Consider the following 19,034-nt stretch of genomic DNA (forward strand, 5'->3'; position numbering starts at 1 on the left):
TGGAATCAAAGAACCCAAGTTCAAATCCCTGTTCTGCTCATTTACCCAACCCTGGACATGCCATATAACCTTGGTTATAAAACTAGATACAAAAATCTTGGATGTGCTACTGGTTATAAGATGGTCAGAGCCAGAAACAATAAAGACATTTTGTGATAGCCAAGAACTAGAGAAAAAGAGAGGGGTGACTGATCCTACTATGGCCCAAGAGTGAAATGGAGGATTCGGAGAAATTCTGAGCAACATGACCTGTTGTATTGACATGCATTATTAGTTGTAGATTCATATAAACGGATGAGGAATGAAATAAGCAGATCCAGAATATATAATACACAAATGATGACAACAACATAAAGAGAAGCTCACAAAAAGGAACTGTGTATAACCCAAAAAACCAATACTGATCTGTTAGAACAGACAAGGAAAGATGCCTCCGTCTCCTCTTGGAGCCAAGGTGGAAAAGCACAAGGGTAGAAGCCTGTGTCCCCTGGCAGATGTGGTCAGGGCACCGATTGGTTTTGCTCACTTGTTTTTCCTAGTTACAGAGAAGAGTTGATTCTGAAGAGAGGGAAAAAATAAAGGACTAAGAACAAGGGACTTTGATAAAAAAAAAAAAGGGGGGGGGATTTAAAAAACTAACTAAAGTGAGAGAGGCAGTCCAAATGGCCACTTAAATTCCTTTTCTTCTAGTCTATGGCCCTGTAACATTTATCTCCAATAAACACACTCCATGCTTGAAATTTTTACATATGTGTGATTTATTCCTTGTTACTCTATTCCCTCCTATCAAAGCTTTAGCAACTGCTCAATCCAGGTCAGTTTAAAAGACCAAGAGAATGGATGGACTCCAACTAAAATGCTTTTTTCTCAAGCAACTGAGCCCGTGAAATACTCCCCGCTGATTTTGAGTCACAGGCATCCCTCCCTTCTCTGAACCTTTATGTCTCTTAGACCACACAATGAATACTTTTTGTTTTGCTTATTTTTTCATCAGTGCTTTAAGGCTTACAAAGCACTTTCCTCATAATTTCAAGAGCAAGCATTATTACCTAGTACCCCTTCTTAAAGATAAGGAAAAATATTCAATGGTTTGCGGCATAGTTAGGAAATGTAATTTGAACTCAGGTCTCCTAACTCCAAGTCCGATGCTATTTCCCCATACCAGTTCAATAAATAAACATTATTCTTTAAACCCTTACCTTCTTTCTTAAGAATCAATACTGGTGCCAAGGCAGGAGGCAAAAGGACTAGGCTATTGGAGCTAACCAACTTGGCATGGGGTCATACAGCTAGGAAGTGTCTGAGGCCACATTTGAACCCAGGATCTCCTCCTGTCTCCAGTCTGGCTCTCTATTCACCAAGCCATCTGGGCACACCTCTAAACAAGCATTTTAAAGCACCTATTATGTGCTGGGGAGCTAGAGATAAAGCAAAGGAACCAACCTCTGGAGCCAGAAAAGCCTGGAGGTACAAGTCCCACCTGTAGGCCAAGAAGGTCCAGGCTGCATTTAGCAGAGGGAATTTTCTTCCCACAGTGAGTCCCCTATTCCCATGAAAGTATGGGTCCAACCCCCATTCAGGACAGTATAAACACTGTCCTGGGGGACTTTGCTTTGGGCTCAAAGTCTACCTACATGCTCTAGAGCAGGGGTCGGCAACCTTTTTAGCCGTGAGAGCCATAAACGCTACATTTTTTTAAAATGTAATTTTGTGAGAGCCTTACAGTGCTCACAGTGCCGCTCCTGTATCAGCGCCTGGAAAAAAATGGACTTTATGGCTCCTACAGAAAGAGCCACATCTGGCCCTCAAAAGAGCCAGATATGGCTCGAGAGCGATACGTTACTGACCCCCGGACTACAGGAAACTTTGGCTGGAAAACCACTGGATGAGAATTTCCGTAAAACAAGAACGTGGACAGGGAGCCAACGAGGATCACTGCCGGTATTTCTGACTGTGACATGAAAATGTCAGCCCTAAAATTAAAACCCTGCTGGGTGAGATCCATGGTAACCACCGGTGGTTTGGGGCTTTTTTTTTTTTTTGTTTTTACAACAGCAACCACTAAAATAACTGTTAGAAGAGGAAGGCGTACATATGTACTAAATTTGGAGGCTTTACCTCCTAGCTAAAAACAACCTCTTCTATGGGGAATCTTCTTAGGGATCCCCATTGCTAAGGAGGCAGGAATATTCCTCAGGAGGAGTCTAGGCCTCAGCAGCCACCAGGAAGCTATATAGAAAAGGAACAAATCCCATCCAATTAGCCAAATACTACAGCCTGATAGCCAAATTCATGTGCATGGAATGGAAGGCAGAACAGTCAACAAATAAAGCAGATGTTCAGTTCCTAATTCAAATATACTTCCTCCCTTCCAGGTGCTACCTATGCACAGAAAAAACAGAAAAACAGATGTGTGAAGGAAATTTACCCTCCCCCCTTTCTGGGGGGGGGGGGCCCACAGTGCCATCATCCCCTGTGGACTACCTGCATCCCTGGCATGAGCCTGAACTGGACCCAGAGGTTAGGACAGGAGAAAGGGAGCCAGGAGGTCCCCACTCTCTCTCTCTCTCTGGCTCTGTCTACAAACTTCCCTGCCGGAGTCCGCTGGAGGAGCCCCATGGAACAGTTAGATGAGGCCCCCTTTTCTATTGCTCTCTCTTCTTCTAGCTCGCCAAATGACCCTAATAAACTTCATTAGAATCTGACACAGCTAATGATGGAAGAAGTCCAGGGCACGTGGCAAAGGGGCCGTGTAGAGATAAGATAAGCTGGTAAGAGAGGCTGCACCACAGAGGAATAAGAGCAAGGGCCTGGGAGTCAAAGAGAGCTGGCTTCTGGCTCCTTAGCCAGGAGATGGGGGATAGGGAGTGCCCAGAAGAGCTCTGGCCAATCTACAATCCTCAGATTCTACTGAGCACCTTTAGATGGAGGAGAGGCTCCCTTGGGCTGGGGTGCAGCAGTTGGCCTTGAAAAATAAGGAAGAGGATTAAAGAAAAAGGGAAATCCCATTCCTAGAAAGGAAATACTGTTAACCCAGACTGTGAGAGAAGAATGCTCAAGGAATGCAAGGAACGCACTACAAAAGGCATAGACAGATTGGAAACCATGTAGGGTCACCATTTTACAAATGAGGAAACTAAGGCTCCGGTGGCTATTCCCATCAGGCGGCTGGGAAGCAAGTTGGAAACATTGGAGGGAGTGAAGCTGTCAATAGTATCCAGCCAGGTAAATGAGGCAAACATTAGATACTTGTTTTCTAGCAGAAAACACTACAGAGAGCATAAACGGAAACCCAGCCATAATCTGTTAAGTCACTGGCTGAGAGGAAGAAGGAATTAAATTCCCCAGAACAATAAAGTCAAGCATAAATAGCAACAAGAGCCATCATTAACATTATCAGTGTTTCACTGAATTTCTTTTGGATTAAATATCTCTCAATTACTTTTTTTTAAATCCCTCACCTTTTGTATTAGAAGAACCAATGATACAAATGGGTTCAAAGGCAGAAGAGTGGTAAGGACTAGGCAACTGGGGTTAAGTAACTAGCCTAGGATTACAAAACTAAGAAGGGTCTGAATCCAGATTAGAACCCGATGATATGGGCATTGTGCAGAGATGGCAGGGACCCTGTAACCCTTAACTCAGGCAGGCTGTGAACAGGGAAATTCCCTTCCCCCTTCCTGTCCTAGTGACTCCTGAGGCAAAGACCATTATCCTTGAATAACCTTAAAGTTGAGATAGACCAGTGATTCCCAAAGTGGACGCCACTGCCCCTTGGTGGGTGCTGAAGCAATCCAGGAAGGCGGTGATGGCCACAGGTGCATTTATCTTTCCTATTAATTGCTATTAAAATTTTTTTTAATTAATTTCCAGGGGGCTAAGTAATATTTTTTCTGAAAAGGGGGCGGTAGGCCAAAAAAGTTTGGGAACCACTGAGATAGACAAAGGAGATAAACCTCTGGGCCACACCTTGATAGCCTAAGCCCTGAAGATCTCAGACAGACCCCCCCCCAACACACCAAATGCCTGAGTGCAAGAAGTGACATCCACATTCTTGTAAGGGATACAAAAACCCCTGAACTGGGGCATCCGGGGAGCACCCCCAATAGTTGCTCCACTCATGCTGCCGTGCCATGTCTTGGAGAGCAACCCCCCAGGGATGTTCCACTCATGCTGTCTTGCTGGCCATTAATCCTATCTTACTAATTAATCTTTCTTTTTACTTTTAAGCTAATTCTGGAGTCCTCTCATTCTTGAGAATAGTTTCCTTCCCCAATCCAGGGGTTCACCATTTGTACCCCTATAATACCAGGGCCTCCCATCTTTAGGCCTGATTCTCTATGCACTGAGCCACCTACCTTCCCACCTCCAATTATGGTTGAAATTGTACTTGGATTATTCTCTTACAAAAATGAATAACATGGAAATATGTTTTGAGTGATAATACGTATATAACCCAGTGGAATTGCTTGTCAACTCTAGGAGGGAGGAGGGAAGAGGGGAGGGTGATAAAATGACTCATATAACTTTGGAAAACATGTGTAAATTTGTTATTAGAATAAATAAAAGATAAAATTTTAAAAAAGAAAGGAACTATACTTGAGAAGGCTATCAGGCCCAGGCAGAGTAAAATGTCTGACACTTCTGCCCTAATGTACCACTCAAATTCAGTGAGTTCTCCACCTCAACCCTTGTGGAGCTTTCTGTGAACTAAAGAAGTGTGTAACTGGAATCTTGTGCCTTTGAACTACATTAGCCAGGAGCCCACTCACTTCCTGTTGTTGCCCGCTGACTTAGAAGGGAGATAAATTGGGTAGAGTTCCCTGTCTAGGGCTCTTTCCTTCCTGTGATGGCTTGGAAGGAACAGGTCATTTTGAGCAGGTAGATTAGCCATGGGCACATGTTTTTATTTTGTTAGATAATTACCTTTTTATTCATTTACTTCTAGTGATTACTAATAAATCTTATAAAATATAATATTTGGAGTTATTGTACATTAATTAATTTTTATAGAAGGTACTTTACATACAACTCCTAATAACTAAATAACTCCAAGAACACCTTTTGTTCCAAAGTTAAATCTAGAAGAAAACATGGACCAAATTTTATATGAGAGGGTTACAGAATCGAAGACACCTAGACCCTAAGTAATGAAAGTATTATAATGAAAGAATCCTAGCTATCTAGAATGGTCCTCAAAAAGGCCATCTAGTCATAGTCGTTAAAACAAAAACTTGATCATCAGAACCAAAGATTTACCATATGCAGAAGTACAGCAAATTAGTGTGGGATAAAACCAAAGATCCCAGCTATTGAGGCTAGACCAAAAAAAAAAAAAAAAAAAAAAAAAAACTGCTGGGAAAACTGGAAAGCAGTCTGGCAGAAACTAGGTTTAGACCTATAAAATATATACTTATATATGTATATAAGCTCCAAATTATTGAGAAAGGATTGTCACAAGGAAGGAACTGCCTGTTGGGCCTACAGATAGGATAAGAGTCTATAAATGGGCAGTTTTAATTACATAAAATTGAAAAGGTTTTACATAAGCAAAAACCAATGCAGCTAAAATTAGAATAGCAGATCAATGGGGGAAAAAAACCTTTGGAATAAATTTCTCTGATAAAGGTCTCATTTCTAAGACATGGAGGGAATCGATTCAAATTTATAAGAATAAGAGCCATTTCTCATTTGGAAATGGTCAAAGAATATGTTTTCAAAGGAAGTTTTCAAAGAAAGAAATCCAAACTATCAATAATTACATGGAAAAAAAGTTATCTAAATTATTAAAACAACTCTGAGGTACCACCTCATATTGAATAGATTAGTTAACTTGGAAAAAAAAAAAAAAAGAAAACCGTCAAATTCTGGAAGGAATGTGGTAAAATAGATTCACTAATACACTGTTGATAGAGTTGTGAACTGATCTAACCACTCTGGAAATCAATTTGGAACTATGTCCAAAAAGCTATTAAACTTTTGGACCCAGAAATACAGCTACTACAACTATATCCAAAGAAAGGAAAGAAGAAAAAACCCATATGTAAAAATATTTATAGAGTTCCTCTTGTGGTGGTACAGAAATAGAAGCCAAGGGGATGTCCATCAATTGGGGTATGGTTGAACAAGTTATTATATATGAATGTGATGGAATACTATTGTGCTATAAGAAATGATAAAGGAGACAGTTTCAGAGAAATCATAGAAGACTTGCTTGAACCGATACCAAGTAAGATGAGCAGAACCTGAAGAACAATTTATATAAAACGATACTATTATACATAGACAATTTCAAAAGACTTGAAAACTCTAATTCAACACCAACCACTATTCCAGAGGATTTGTGGTGAAACATACTATCATCTTCTACTAAAGAGATAACAGAATCAGAGTGAAAACTGAGCCTTTTTTAGAGGGGATATGGTCAATGTGGGAATTTGTTTTGATGATTATAACAAAGATTTTATTTTTCTTGCTTTTGACTGGTGGGGGGAGGGAAGTAGAGGAAGAGAAGGTAGATCTTAGATTTAAAAATATAATTTAATTTTTAAAAAAGCCATTCAAAAAATTGGAAAATAAGAGGATGCCCTTCGATTGGGGAATGGCTGAACAAATTATGGTATCTATTGGTGATGGAATACTATTATGCTCAAAGGAATAATGAACTGGAGGAATTCCATGTGAACTGGAATGACCTCCAGGAATTGATGCAGAGCGAAAGGAGCAGAACCAGGAGAACATTGTACACAGAGATGGATACACTGTGGCACAATCGAATGTAATAGACTTTTCTACCAGCAGCAACGCAATAACCCAGGACAACACTAAGGAGATTATGAGAAAGAACCCTATCCATATCCAGAGAAAGAACTGTGGGAGCAGAAACACAGAAGAAAAACAGCTGCTTGATCACATGGGTTGATGGGGATGTGACTGGGGATGTAGACTCTAATAGATCACTCTACTGTAAATATTAATAATATGGATATAGGTCTTGCCCAATAATACATGTAAAACCCAGTGGAATTGCTTGTTGGCTTCGGGAGTGGGGAAGGAGGAGGGGAGGGAAAGAACATGATCATGCAACCATGGAAAAATATTCTAAGTTAATTTAATCAATTAATTATTTTTTTAATTTAAAAAAAAGCCATTTAGTTCAACTCCCTCACTTTACAGGAAGAAACTATGGCCAGGGAGGTGAAGTAACTTGTTGTCAGAACCACAAAAGCAGTAAGCAAAGGAAGCAAGTAATTTCTGCTACTTGACACTACAAGACTGATATTAAAAAAAGGGGGGGAAATTACTGATTGCCATATAATGGGAAGATTGACCAATGGTCCTTGGAGTACACTAGGATCTTCTGTAACTGGTAGATTATTCAGAACATTCTCAATACTCCGTGTCCAGTTAAACCTCTGGGGGAAGGAAGTCACTACTGCTCTTAACTCCCTCCCTACCTGCCATGTATCCCTGCATACATGAGACCTACTTCTTTTGTGTTTATTCTTGCCTGCTTGTAGGTGAATAAGTTATCTAAAGAGAGAAGAAAGTGGGTCACTGCCTTGTTAGCTTCAAAATACCAGAAGAGTCATCAGAGGGTCCCTGGGCCGGCAGAACTAGTAGCCGCGATAGCCAAGTGTGGTGAGGAGCCAGGCCAGGGTTGGCCTCCAGGACTCACCTGGCAGAGGGTTGAATCATCAGCCTAGATACCCCACCTTGCAAAGAACAAGCAGATAAGCAAGACAATATGTCCATCAGTAACCCCAAAGCCAAAAGTAAACTTTGTGGGACTCCAGGAGGAAAGGTACTCTCAGGGTCCCATTGTGGAGGAATTTTTTAAAAATCTTTTGTCTTTACAAGATTCCTGGGTAAATATCCCTTCATAAAAGCTCACTGCTGTCCTTGCTGTTTGATTTATGTTGGGGGGAGCCTACAGGATAGAAGTTTGTTTTAGAAACCTTATGGTTAATCCTGAGCACATTAGACTGGAAGGAAACCTGGAAAGATGTGCAACCATTACTTTGAGATGATAGAAGGCGAAGTCTTCCTGACCATACCATCTTACACAAGGTGCTCGGGGGAGAAAGTGCAGAGGGAATGCTGCAGCGGCACTATGTCAGTGTGTTCGTGTCAGGAAGGACCTCAGAAGCCACCAATCCAAGCCAGCTCTGAACAAGAATCCCTTCAACATAACTGAGAAAAGGGGAACTCCCACCCTCCAGAAGCAACCCAAACCACATTTGGGCAACTCTCATTTTTAAATTTTTAATTATATCATTTTCAAATCTGCTTCAGAAATTTCCATCCATTACCTGAGGCTATACAGAACAAATCTAATTCCTTTCCCACGTGTCATCTCTTCAAATATTTCATGCTATCCATCATGCTGTAATTTTTTAAAATCAGAAGCCACCCACATGTTTAGCAATTGAGAAAATGGCTCTATAATCCATGGGATGACAAAATAAAAGATAATTTTATTAAAAAATAGCAACTCGGGGCAGCTGGGTAGCTCAGTGGAGTGAGAGTCAGGCCTAGAGACAGGAGGTCCTCGGTTCAAACCCGGCCTCAGCCACTTCCCAGCTGTGTGACCCTGGGCAAGTCACTTGACCCCCATTGCCCACCCTTAACCATTCTTCCACCTATGAGCTAATACACAGAAGTTGAGGGTTTAAAAAAAAATAAACTTAAAAAATAGCAACTCTGAGAACATAAGGAAATCTGGAAAGGAACAGGGCCTGAATGGATCTGAGATTTTATCAGCAAAGGGTTTCTGAGATGAAGAAATCCCTTCTACAAGTTGTACCCTTCAGTTTTCAAAACAATGCCTGAGGCACTGGGTCATTAAGTGACTTCCCAGAATCATGAAGCCAGTATGTCAGACTTAACTCCAGATTCCAAGGCTGCTTATCTCCTACATCACACACACACTAAGCAAAACTAGAAGAATAACACAGACTGATGACTACCTAAAAAAGGAGAAACATATAAAAAAGAAGGGGTTAAATAGACCCCAAAAAAAAGCTAGAGGGGACCCAGAGCAATACCTACATTGTTATTATTTTCATATTTTGGATACTGAAGTTCATTTTTTCCAAGAAAGCAACTGTTAGTATGTTTAATGTTTTTTCTCTTATGTTTATGTTTAAATTTGTAATCAATTATTTACATAATAAGCCCAGCTAGCAGCATCACTAAAATGCCACCACTGGGAAGATGCTAAACTTCCTGTCTAGGCCGCAGGCCCACCTGGGCTCCAAGTATGGAACCCTGCTGGAGTTCCCTCTCACCAGCCCACAGGAGGCAGTACGTGCTGGAGCTTCCTGCCGCCGTTTTCCTTCAAGTCTGAAGAGCAGCTGCTAGAGAGCAGCTCCCGGAAGTGGGCCTCTGGGGCCTCCGCAAGCCCTCGGCTCCCGGCACAGAGCTGGGGGCAGTCTGGGACTGTTCTCTGCATTCTCCCACTCGTGAAAGGGGCCCAGCAGGCGCCCACACGCACGCGCGCGCGCGCACACACACACACACACACACACACACAGCCCACCCACCCCAGTGGGGAAGAAGCCGGTACCTGCAGAGCTGAGAGGCCATCCCTAGCGAGGAAGCTGGGCCAGGGCAGGTGGCGGATGACCCAGCCGGGGGGCGCCGGGAGGGCCTCTTCTACAGTGGCACAAGCCTTGGGGCCATCCCGTCCGCGCCTGGCCCTGTGGGTTTGGGGGAGAGCATGCTGACTTCCTCTGCGGCCCAGTCACATAAGGAAGAAGCTGTGTAGCCAATCCAAAGAGCTTGCGGAGAGCCGTTACCATAGAAACCCCATTTGATAAGTAATGACAACATTAAAACACTTCTTCAAGCAGCAACAGGGAATAAAGAAGCCCGTGTGGACCCGACAGTGGGGGCAGCTCCTAGAGGGCTCAGCATTCTACAACGACTAGCTCTACTGGCCTACACGGCTCCATCGAGGAGCTCCCAGCCAAAGGGAACCCCAGCCTGAGGCTCTGCCCGAGCCCCGGGCCTGTGAAAGGAGGCTCTGCCCGAGCCCCGGGCCTGCGAAACGAGCCCCGGGCCTGTGAAAGGAGGCTCTGCCCGAGCCCGGGGCCCACGAAACGAGCCCTGGGCCTGTGAAAGGAGGCTCTGCCCGAGCCCCGGGCCTGCAAAACGAGGCTCTGCCCGAGCCCAGGGCTCGCGAAACAAGGGGCGAAAGCTACAGCGCCGCTCCTATCACACGGGCTCCCCAAGAAATATTGGGAGCAGAGACAAGCTGAAAGGAAAATGCCTGAGAATCGCAAAGTCCACGGTGGGCCTGGGCCAAAGATCCGAGGATCCAGCCTGTGCCAAGCTGTGACGCCCGGCATTTGTCTCCGGGACCTCCCTCCTATCATGGAGGGGCCCTCCGGCTCCCGGACCTGCTCTCCCTCCCCACCCCACCAGAAGAATGGGGGGAAAGGGAGAAAATAGGCATGGATATGGGGCTTCCTAGGTGCCAACATCTTGAAACTCAGATTTTCCCACCTTCGGGACCAGGGCTCCATCCGCCAGCCACCTCGTGCCTCTGGCAATCAAAGGAATGTGATTTGTACAGAAATATGAAGTAATGAGCTTCCCAGCAGGCATATAAATCTAAAAGAGGAGCTTAGGTGGAAACTTCCCTTGCTTAGGGTCCCTTTGTCTCTGAAAGATGATAAACACCAATGATCCGTCTCCATTATAGATGCTGTACTCCACACGCATTCCTCAGCAGAGGAAAATGAGGAAGAACAAGAAGTTGGTGTGATTTTTTTTAATTCCAAATTTAACACCAAATAAAATGTGTATTTCCATACACATAGTAGGACAGAAAGAGGACTGTGCATGAAAATGCAAATCTTTATTGTGTACCATTTGCCTTTCTCTTCAAGTATATAATAGACGAATAGCATTTCAAGCAAAAAGCCAAGTGATGAGGTTCCGGGTTAAGATGGTGGCAGATAAAAAGCAGCTCTTAACCTCTCCTGACCGAAACACACAAGACTCCTCAAGGGGACATAAAAACAAGTCCAGACGAACGGAGGAACCCCACAACAGGGTGCAGCGTGGAAGGTACGTGGAATTGTGACATTTCCATGCTATAAAGGGGTGAAACAGCTCTCACTAAATCGTGGGCTGAGCAACTACCCTACCCCCAACCCCTCCACACACACCACCTATAACGCTGAAGCCAGCTAAAAAGAAATAGAGCAAGTTTGGGGCACCCATCGAGTCATTGGCAGCTCCAGGGCCTGTTCCTGAGAGCAGCAAGATTTGGGACCCCAAAAAGCCAAAGAACACAGGCGAACTCTGAGCGTGGGCTCAGAGCGCAGGCCCGGCGGAGGTGTGGGTGGAGGCAGACACAGCCACAAGCTAAAGCTCTGAAACCCTGAGTGGGGAACCAGCGTAGACGAGTATACGACTGTGGAAGCAGCGCCCTGAGACTTGTAAAGGAACCTCCGGCAGAGGATCAAGCAAGGGGGTCCACCAGGGGGCTTAACCTTGGAAAAAATCAGACCTCAGACCTCAGGAGCCAAAAGATGGTGGACCGTGGACAGACCCCGAGCGCGAGGATAAAGCTGAGAAGCTACTGGGCTAGTGATGGCTACCCAGACTCAGGAAGTTCAGAGGAGAAAGATAAACAACAAGAAAAAGAAGTCTTTAACACTCGACAACTTTTACACAGAGAAAATCCAGACAACAGAGCAGAGGAGGAGAACAAACAAGCATCCGGACCCTCCTCAAATAAGGAAAACTCCTCACAAGCTATGGAAGAGTTCAAAACTGAGATTCTGAGGAAAATGGAAGAGATCTGGCAAGAAAATAACAGTTTAAAAGGTAGAATCTTGCAATTGGAAAGTGAGGCTCAGAAATCAAATGAACTGATAAGCAAATTGAACACCAGAAATGACCAGATTGAAAAGATCATAGCTGAAAATGAAAAGTTTAGAGCTGAAAACCAGTCCCTAAAGGCTAGAATTGAGCAATTAGAAGCTAATGATCTCTCAAGACAACAAGAACAAATAAAACAAAGTCAAAAGACTGAAAAAATAGAAGGAAATATGAAATATCTCAATGAGAGAGTGACAGACCAAGAAAACCGGTCTAGAAGAGACAATTTGAGAATAATTGGTCTTCCAGAAAAACCAGAAATTAATAGAAACCTGGACTCCATACTGAAAGAAATTATTCAGCAAAATTGCCCTGAAGTCCTACAACAAGAGGGCAATATAGACATTGAAAAGATTCATAGAACACCCATGACATTCGATCCAGTTAAGAAAACGGCCAGAAATATAATTGCCAAATTCAAGAGCTTTCAAGCAAAAGAAAAAATCTTACAAGAAGCCAAAAAGAGACAATTCAAATATCAAGGAACACCAATCAGGATCACACAGGATCTGGCAGCCTCCACGCTAAAAGACCATAAGGCTTGGAATACAATATTCAGAAAGGCAAGAGAGCTGGGCCTGCAACCACGGATCAAATACCCATCAAAATTGACTATATATTTCCAGGGGAAAGTATGGGCATTCAACAAAATTGAAGAATTCCAAGTATTTGCACGGAAAAGACCAGGGCTAAATGGAAAGTTTGATATCCAACCACAAAAATCGAGAGAAACATGAAAAGGTAAATAAGAAACAGAGGGGAAAGAAAGAAAGCTTATAATTTTTAAATTTGCCTTTCTAAGGGCCTCAGTGAGATCTAATTATCTGTATTCCTATGTAGAGAAATGTTATGTATAATTCTCTGTAGTGAACTCTATTCACTATTATAGTATTCACTATTATAGTAATCAGAAGAATAATTCACAGGGTGAGGGTAGAACACTAAATAATCTAAGATGACATGGGGGATGGGAAAGAGGGGGTGAATAGCAGGGGACACCAAGAGAAACTTGAGTGAATAAGAAAATAGGATATTCTATTACACACAAAGAGGGCATGGGAAGGAGAGGGGACAAATACTATTATAAGAAGGAGAGGAAGAGAGCATTAAGAGGTAATAATCAAACCTTACTCTTAGTGTAATCAACCTGGAGAGGGAAGAGTAGCTATACTATCCATTGGGACATAAAACTCTTATCTAACCCTTCTGAGAAAGTTAGAAGGGATAAACCAAGGGGAGCAGGGGAGTGGGGAGGACAAAAAAAGGGAGGGGAGAAGGGGGAGGGAATTCATAAGGCCTTTAAAAACAAAAAGAAGGGGAAAAATAAGGGAGGAGGTAGAAAAGGAAGTTAATCAAGGGAGGGGATAAGGGATAGTGGCTCAATAGCAAACCACTGGTTTAAAAGGAAAAAAGTATAGGAAAAAAGGGGGTAGGAATGGGGGAGGATTTGAAAATGTCAGCAAATGCACAACTGATGATTATAACTCTGAATGTGAATAGGATGAATTCACTCATAAAACGGAAGCAAATAGCAGAGTGGATTAGAAACCAAAATCCCACCATATGTTGTCTACAAGAAACACATATGAGGCGGGTGGACATACACAAGTTTAAGGTTCAGGGTTTGAGCAAAATCTTTTGGGCGTCAAATGAGAAAAAGAAGGCAGGATTGGCTATTATGATTTCTGACAAAGCCAAAGTAAAAATAGACATGATTAAAAAAGACAGGGAAGGTCATTACATCCTGATTAAAGGCAGTATAAACAATGAAGAAATAACACTGCTCAATATATATGCACCAAGTGGCATAGCATCCAAATTCATAAAGGAGAAACTGGCAGAGCTCAAGAAGGAAATAGATAGTAAAACCATACTAGTGAGAGATCTAAATATTCCTCTTTCAGATCTAGATAAATCAAACTGAAAAATAAATAAGAAAGAGGTAAGAGAGGTGAATGAAGTCCTAGAAAAATTAGATTTAATTGATATGTGGAGAAAAATAAATAGGGACAAAAAGGAATACACCTTCTTTTCAGCTGCACATGGCACATTCACAAAGATTGACCATGTTATAGGGCATAGAATCATTGCAAACAAATGCAAACGAGCAGAAATAATAAATGTAACCTTCTGAGATCAAAATGCAATAAAAATAATAATTAGTAAGGGCACCTGGACAGGAAAATCAAAAACTAATTGGAAATTAAATAATATGATTCTCCAAAACCAATTTGTCAAAGAAGGAATCATAGAAACAATAATTTCATTGAAGAAAATGACAATGATGAGACATCCTACCAAACTCTGTGGGATGCGGCCAAGGCAGTACTCAGGGGGAAATTTATATCCTTGAGTGCATATATTAACAAATTAAGGAGTGCCTCAGCAGTACTGAGAATCGTCTATTGTGATTGGGCATGCAAATGAGGAGGGAGGCACAGGAAGTGACGAAAGATGCTAGCTTTTAAATATGATGGTAACTTCCTGTGGGGGGAGTTTGGCGCTTTAAACTTGGTGTAGAAGGATCTCTGGTGGGACCTCAGCCGGCTTCCCTCTGAATTGTCACGTGGGTAAGTTAGGCTGACTTCCTTTCTCCTCCCTTGGCGTTTCTGGAGGCTCTACCCTCAGGGAGGCCTCTCTTACCTCTCTAATTGTAAAAGGCCTTGTGGCTAGAAGCCTTGTTTAATTAACCTCTGTGCCCCTCTGCTGGGCCTCTAAATTCTTACCTGGTCCGGGCAGGGATCAGAGTTTCTCTCTCTCAATTTCCCTACCTTTAACCTTCCTAATTGTAAATAAATCACCATAAAAGTCAATTTTGACTTGAGATTATTCTTAATTGAGGAATGATAATAGTTCAAACCTCTGGCGACCATCTTTTGATATACTGAACCTATAAAACCCCTTTCCTCCCCTTACACAGAGAGGAGGAAGTCAGAGTGCTGGGTGAGAGGAAGCTTGGAGGCTAGATCACCCCCCCATCCTTTCTCCATAACAACAATGGATGGGGCAGTGGTGGGGAGGGGGAGAGTGGACATCTGATCTTTCCTCTCTTCTAAACTGACCAAAGGAGGAAAGCATACACAGGCACATAGTGTGGGGACAGCATGAGAACAGTAGGGGCTTCCATCAAGCAAAGCTTTGGAAAAGCCTACAAGACCCCCAGTTTGCAAAGTCTCTGGGTAACCATAGCCTAGAAACAGCCAGACACATACACAGTACATGCCTCAAAAGAGACTTCACCCCTTCCTCTCCCCACAAACTACATGTTCTTCCAAGAAATTCCTGATGCAGGAATTCTGTGTGAAGCTTCAGATTATAGAAAACTCTGTCTAGATTCTATGCCATAAACTAAGTCCATTGTAAAAGATTGATAAATTATTTACATTCATTGTGTATGTGAAAAGCTTACCTAATCCCTTCCCCATGTCATTTTCTCTATAAAATACCAGCTGTGATCAATAAACTTATCACTTGATTGCCATCAGCCCTCCTGAGTCCGTCTGCATTCTCACCTCTTGAGGTCCCCAACCAGGTGATCTTCGGTGGTCCCTGACAACATAGTTGGTTACAAAAAATACATTTTAGGGGCAGCTGGGTAGTTCAGTGGATTGAGAGTCAGGCCTAGAGACAGGAGGTCCTAGGTTCAAATCCGGCCTCAGACACTTCCCAGCTGTGTGACCCTGGGCAAGTCACTTGACCCCCATTGCCCACCCTTAACACTCTTCCACCTAGAAGCCAATACACAGAAGTTAAGGGTTTTAAAAAAAAAAATTCATTTTACCCAACAGGGAAAAGAAGAAAAGGAAAACGGGAAAGAGGCCGGGGGATAAATAGAAGAGAAGCCAGATTAAAGGAGGGAGTAACCAGAAATTTTAAAGAGGACACAAGGCCATTAAAAAAAAAAAGAGAGAGAGAGAAAATATAGGAAAACAGGCCAGAAAGAAATATATGGTTAGCCATCAGATGAAATTAAATAGAATGAACTCAAACTCTAAAACAGAACAGGAGAGCACAATGGATCAGAAACCAGAATCCAATAATGTTGTTTATAAGAAATATACTTGAAACAGAAGAATACATTTAGAGGAAAAATAGGGAGCCAGAACAAAATCTCAGCTAAAGTAAAAAAGGCAATCATGATCACAGACAAGATCAGACAAAAAAAAAAGGCATTAAATAAGAAAACTATATTTTGCTAAAAAGTGCAATAGATAATGAATTAATCAATACTAAATATATATATATATATATATATATATATGCATTACCTAGTATAATATTGAAATTCTTAAAGGAAAAGTTAAATGAAATATAGGAGAAAACAGATAGTAAAATAACAGGGAAGGCTTGATTTTACACCTCTCAGACCTGGAAAACAAACAGAACTAGTAAATGTATATTGCTTTGGCCATAACATGATAAAAATGTGAGGGCTTCTGAGCTAGGAATCTTAGACTTGTAGTAGATTGGCCAGAAGTCATTTTGTCTACTCTCTATCTAGTCCCATCTCACAGCTAAGGAGGGACAAAGTCTTAAGAAGTTAGAGGGGAAAATCAGGATCCAGATCTTTTTGACTCCTAGACCCGTGCTCTTATTCCTCTTCCATACCTATCAAACTCAAGAGTTACTTTATAGAAACTATAAAAAAATTAATAAAAATTCATCTGGAAGAACAAAGGGTCAAGAATGTCAAAGGAATCCATGGTGGGGGGAAGAGTTTGGGGAAATAGAGAGAGATTGAAGGGGGCCTAGCAGTACCTGATCTCAAACTATTCTACAAAACTGATATAAAAAATAAGTTAGTGCTACATAAGAAACAGTTGTTTGTAGAACAGATTAGATGCATAATATACAGAAGCATAAGAACACAGGAGCCTTGTTTTGATCAACCCAAAGATCCCAACTACTGGGAAAAGAACTCATCATTCAACAAAAATTGTTGAGAAAACAGTCTGCCAAAAACAAGACCATCGCAAACTATATATCAAAATAGACTCCAAATGGGTATATGACACATAAAAAGGTCTCATCATAAGTAAATTGGAGGATGATGGGAACAAAATTGCCTGTCAGATCTAGGCCTGTCAGAAAGAGGAAAAGATCATAACCAAAGAAAAGACAAGAGAATCTCCCAGGCCATAAAATGGATGATTTTCATTATACAAAATTAAAAAGGTTTTGCATAGGCAAAATCAATGAAGCTAAAAAGGGGGTGGAGGGACAGGGAATTGGAAACATGTTTATAGTTATTTTCTCTAATAAAGGTCTCATTTCTAAAATATATAAAGAAATGACTGAAATTTACAAGAATAAGAACAATTTCCCAATTGATAAATGGTCAAAGCCTATCTATAGGCAGTTTTCAGTGGAAAAGGATCCATAATGTACAAAAATATTTATAGCTGCTGTGAAGTGTGAATCAAATTTTCTTTGTCTATCAATCAGCAACTTTTAATTTAATCAACCAAAAACTGAAAACACCCCAACTTAACCCCTACTTAACCTCTACTTCATACTAAATAAGGAAGTTCACAGTCACTTACTTGGAGAGCTCTACCCTGTTAACCCAATGAATCAGAAACTTGTGAATCCTATGATAAGAGTTGACACCTTCAGAGGATGAGAGGTGGATCCCACAGACACTGCCCACTGGGCAGTGCTAGTCAATTTGGAAGATGTGATTGGCCCCTTTGAAGAGGGGAAGGGACAGGAGCTGACTATAAAGTCCTGAAAGTCCTCAGCTGGGAGTCTCCTGCTTGAATCTTGGGCTTAGACCTTTGGCTAGTGACCTGCCTCTTAGAGATAACTTTGGTGTCCGGCTCAGCCCCCGCAGAGCTCCTTAACCCTCAGTCAGAGGACAGAGTGGTGTCTTATATGCAAGGGTTCCACCTAGCAGCCTCCTCCAGGAAAGGAAGGCCAGCTTACTCACTCACCCAAGACAAAGGCCAAAGGAGAAGATCTAAGAGCAAACCTCCAAAAAGTCGTCCAAGAGTCAAAGTCAAGGTCCAAGCAGAAGGTCAAGTCCAAAGCCATCTCCAAAAGCCAAGTCACCAGGAGAAGCTCTCTGGACAGGAAGTTCAGGACTTTTCATAGTCCTTTTTCCATGTCCCTTCCTGTCCCTTCCTCCACTTTACAGGAACCAATTGCAGCCTTCCAACTTGCTTAGCACTGCCCAGGGGGTGGTCAGTGGCCTCTGGAGTTGTAACCCACTTTAGTAAGTGACTTGGGAACTCTCTTATTTGGTGTTAAGTAGGGGTGTTTAAATTTTGGATTGATTAATTTAAAAATTGCTGATTGACAAAGAAAGTTTGATTCACTCTTCACACCTTTAAGGAAGTCTGGTAATATTCCACCCTGGCCACAGGCAAAAACCAAAAGCTGCTCCTAAGTCCTGCTGAGGACTCCATAACAAATAAATACAAAAGGTTTCATGATTTAAGACTGAATTTTTATCAGTGGAATTTTGATTTTGCATTCTCAAGGGTTTGTTAAGACCACTTTTTTAATAAGTTCTCTAATAATTACTTTATCGATACCAATCCCTAACTATGATGATTCTGTGGTTAAAATTTAGATTTCTGATCATCTTTGTTGGATCATCACTATATTCAAATCTCTGTTTTGATGTAATTTAGAAATAAGTTTTCTGTTAATTACAAAGTCCCTATTGCAAAGATTCTATAAGTTTGACCATAGTTATACATCATGCTCCTATTTACTCTTATTTTAAACAACACTTTGTCAATCTGATAAAGGAAGCAGTAGAGAGAATGCATACAAGTCTGATCCATTAAAAGACTGAAATGACAGTTTCTTCATATGGCAGAATTTGTAATATGAATATAAAACCTATTAGATAAAAGATTGTATTTTTGAAGGTTTAAGAATAAATGGTAAAAAAAAAAAAAAAACCTAAGGAAAAAATAAAGTCTTTGAAACTTCTTACTACATAGATTAAAAATGTTATACTTATGCAAATAAGTCTTGCGTTTAATATCAAGAGGCATGTATTTATCATTGCAATTTAATAAAATAAAATGGTTGAATTAATTAAAATGCAGAAATCCTTAGATTTAACCTTAAAAGAATCAGATCCTTAACTAAAACATTTAAAAAGGGCTTAAGTTGTTAAACATATA

At 41.5% G+C, this 19,034-nt stretch overlaps 1 protein-coding gene across 1 annotated transcript in view; it reads right to left on the reverse strand.

The window, feature by feature from the left end:
* Positions 1-9,454, reverse strand: part of ACOT7 (acyl-CoA thioesterase 7) — a 128,940-nt gene extending 119,486 nt beyond the window's left edge. The window contains exon 1 of the mRNA XM_044668660.1: positions 9,311-9,454. Coding sequence (XP_044524595.1) covers positions 9,311-9,454 — 144 coding nt within the window. The remainder of the gene's footprint in view (positions 1-9,310) is intronic.
* Positions 9,455-19,034: the final 9,580 nt, after the last annotated feature.

Source organism: Gracilinanus agilis, chromosome 3 (genome assembly GCF_016433145.1).
Source record: "Gracilinanus agilis isolate LMUSP501 chromosome 3, AgileGrace, whole genome shotgun sequence".
In the NCBI taxonomy this organism is placed as follows: domain Eukaryota; kingdom Metazoa; phylum Chordata; class Mammalia; order Didelphimorphia; family Didelphidae; genus Gracilinanus; species Gracilinanus agilis.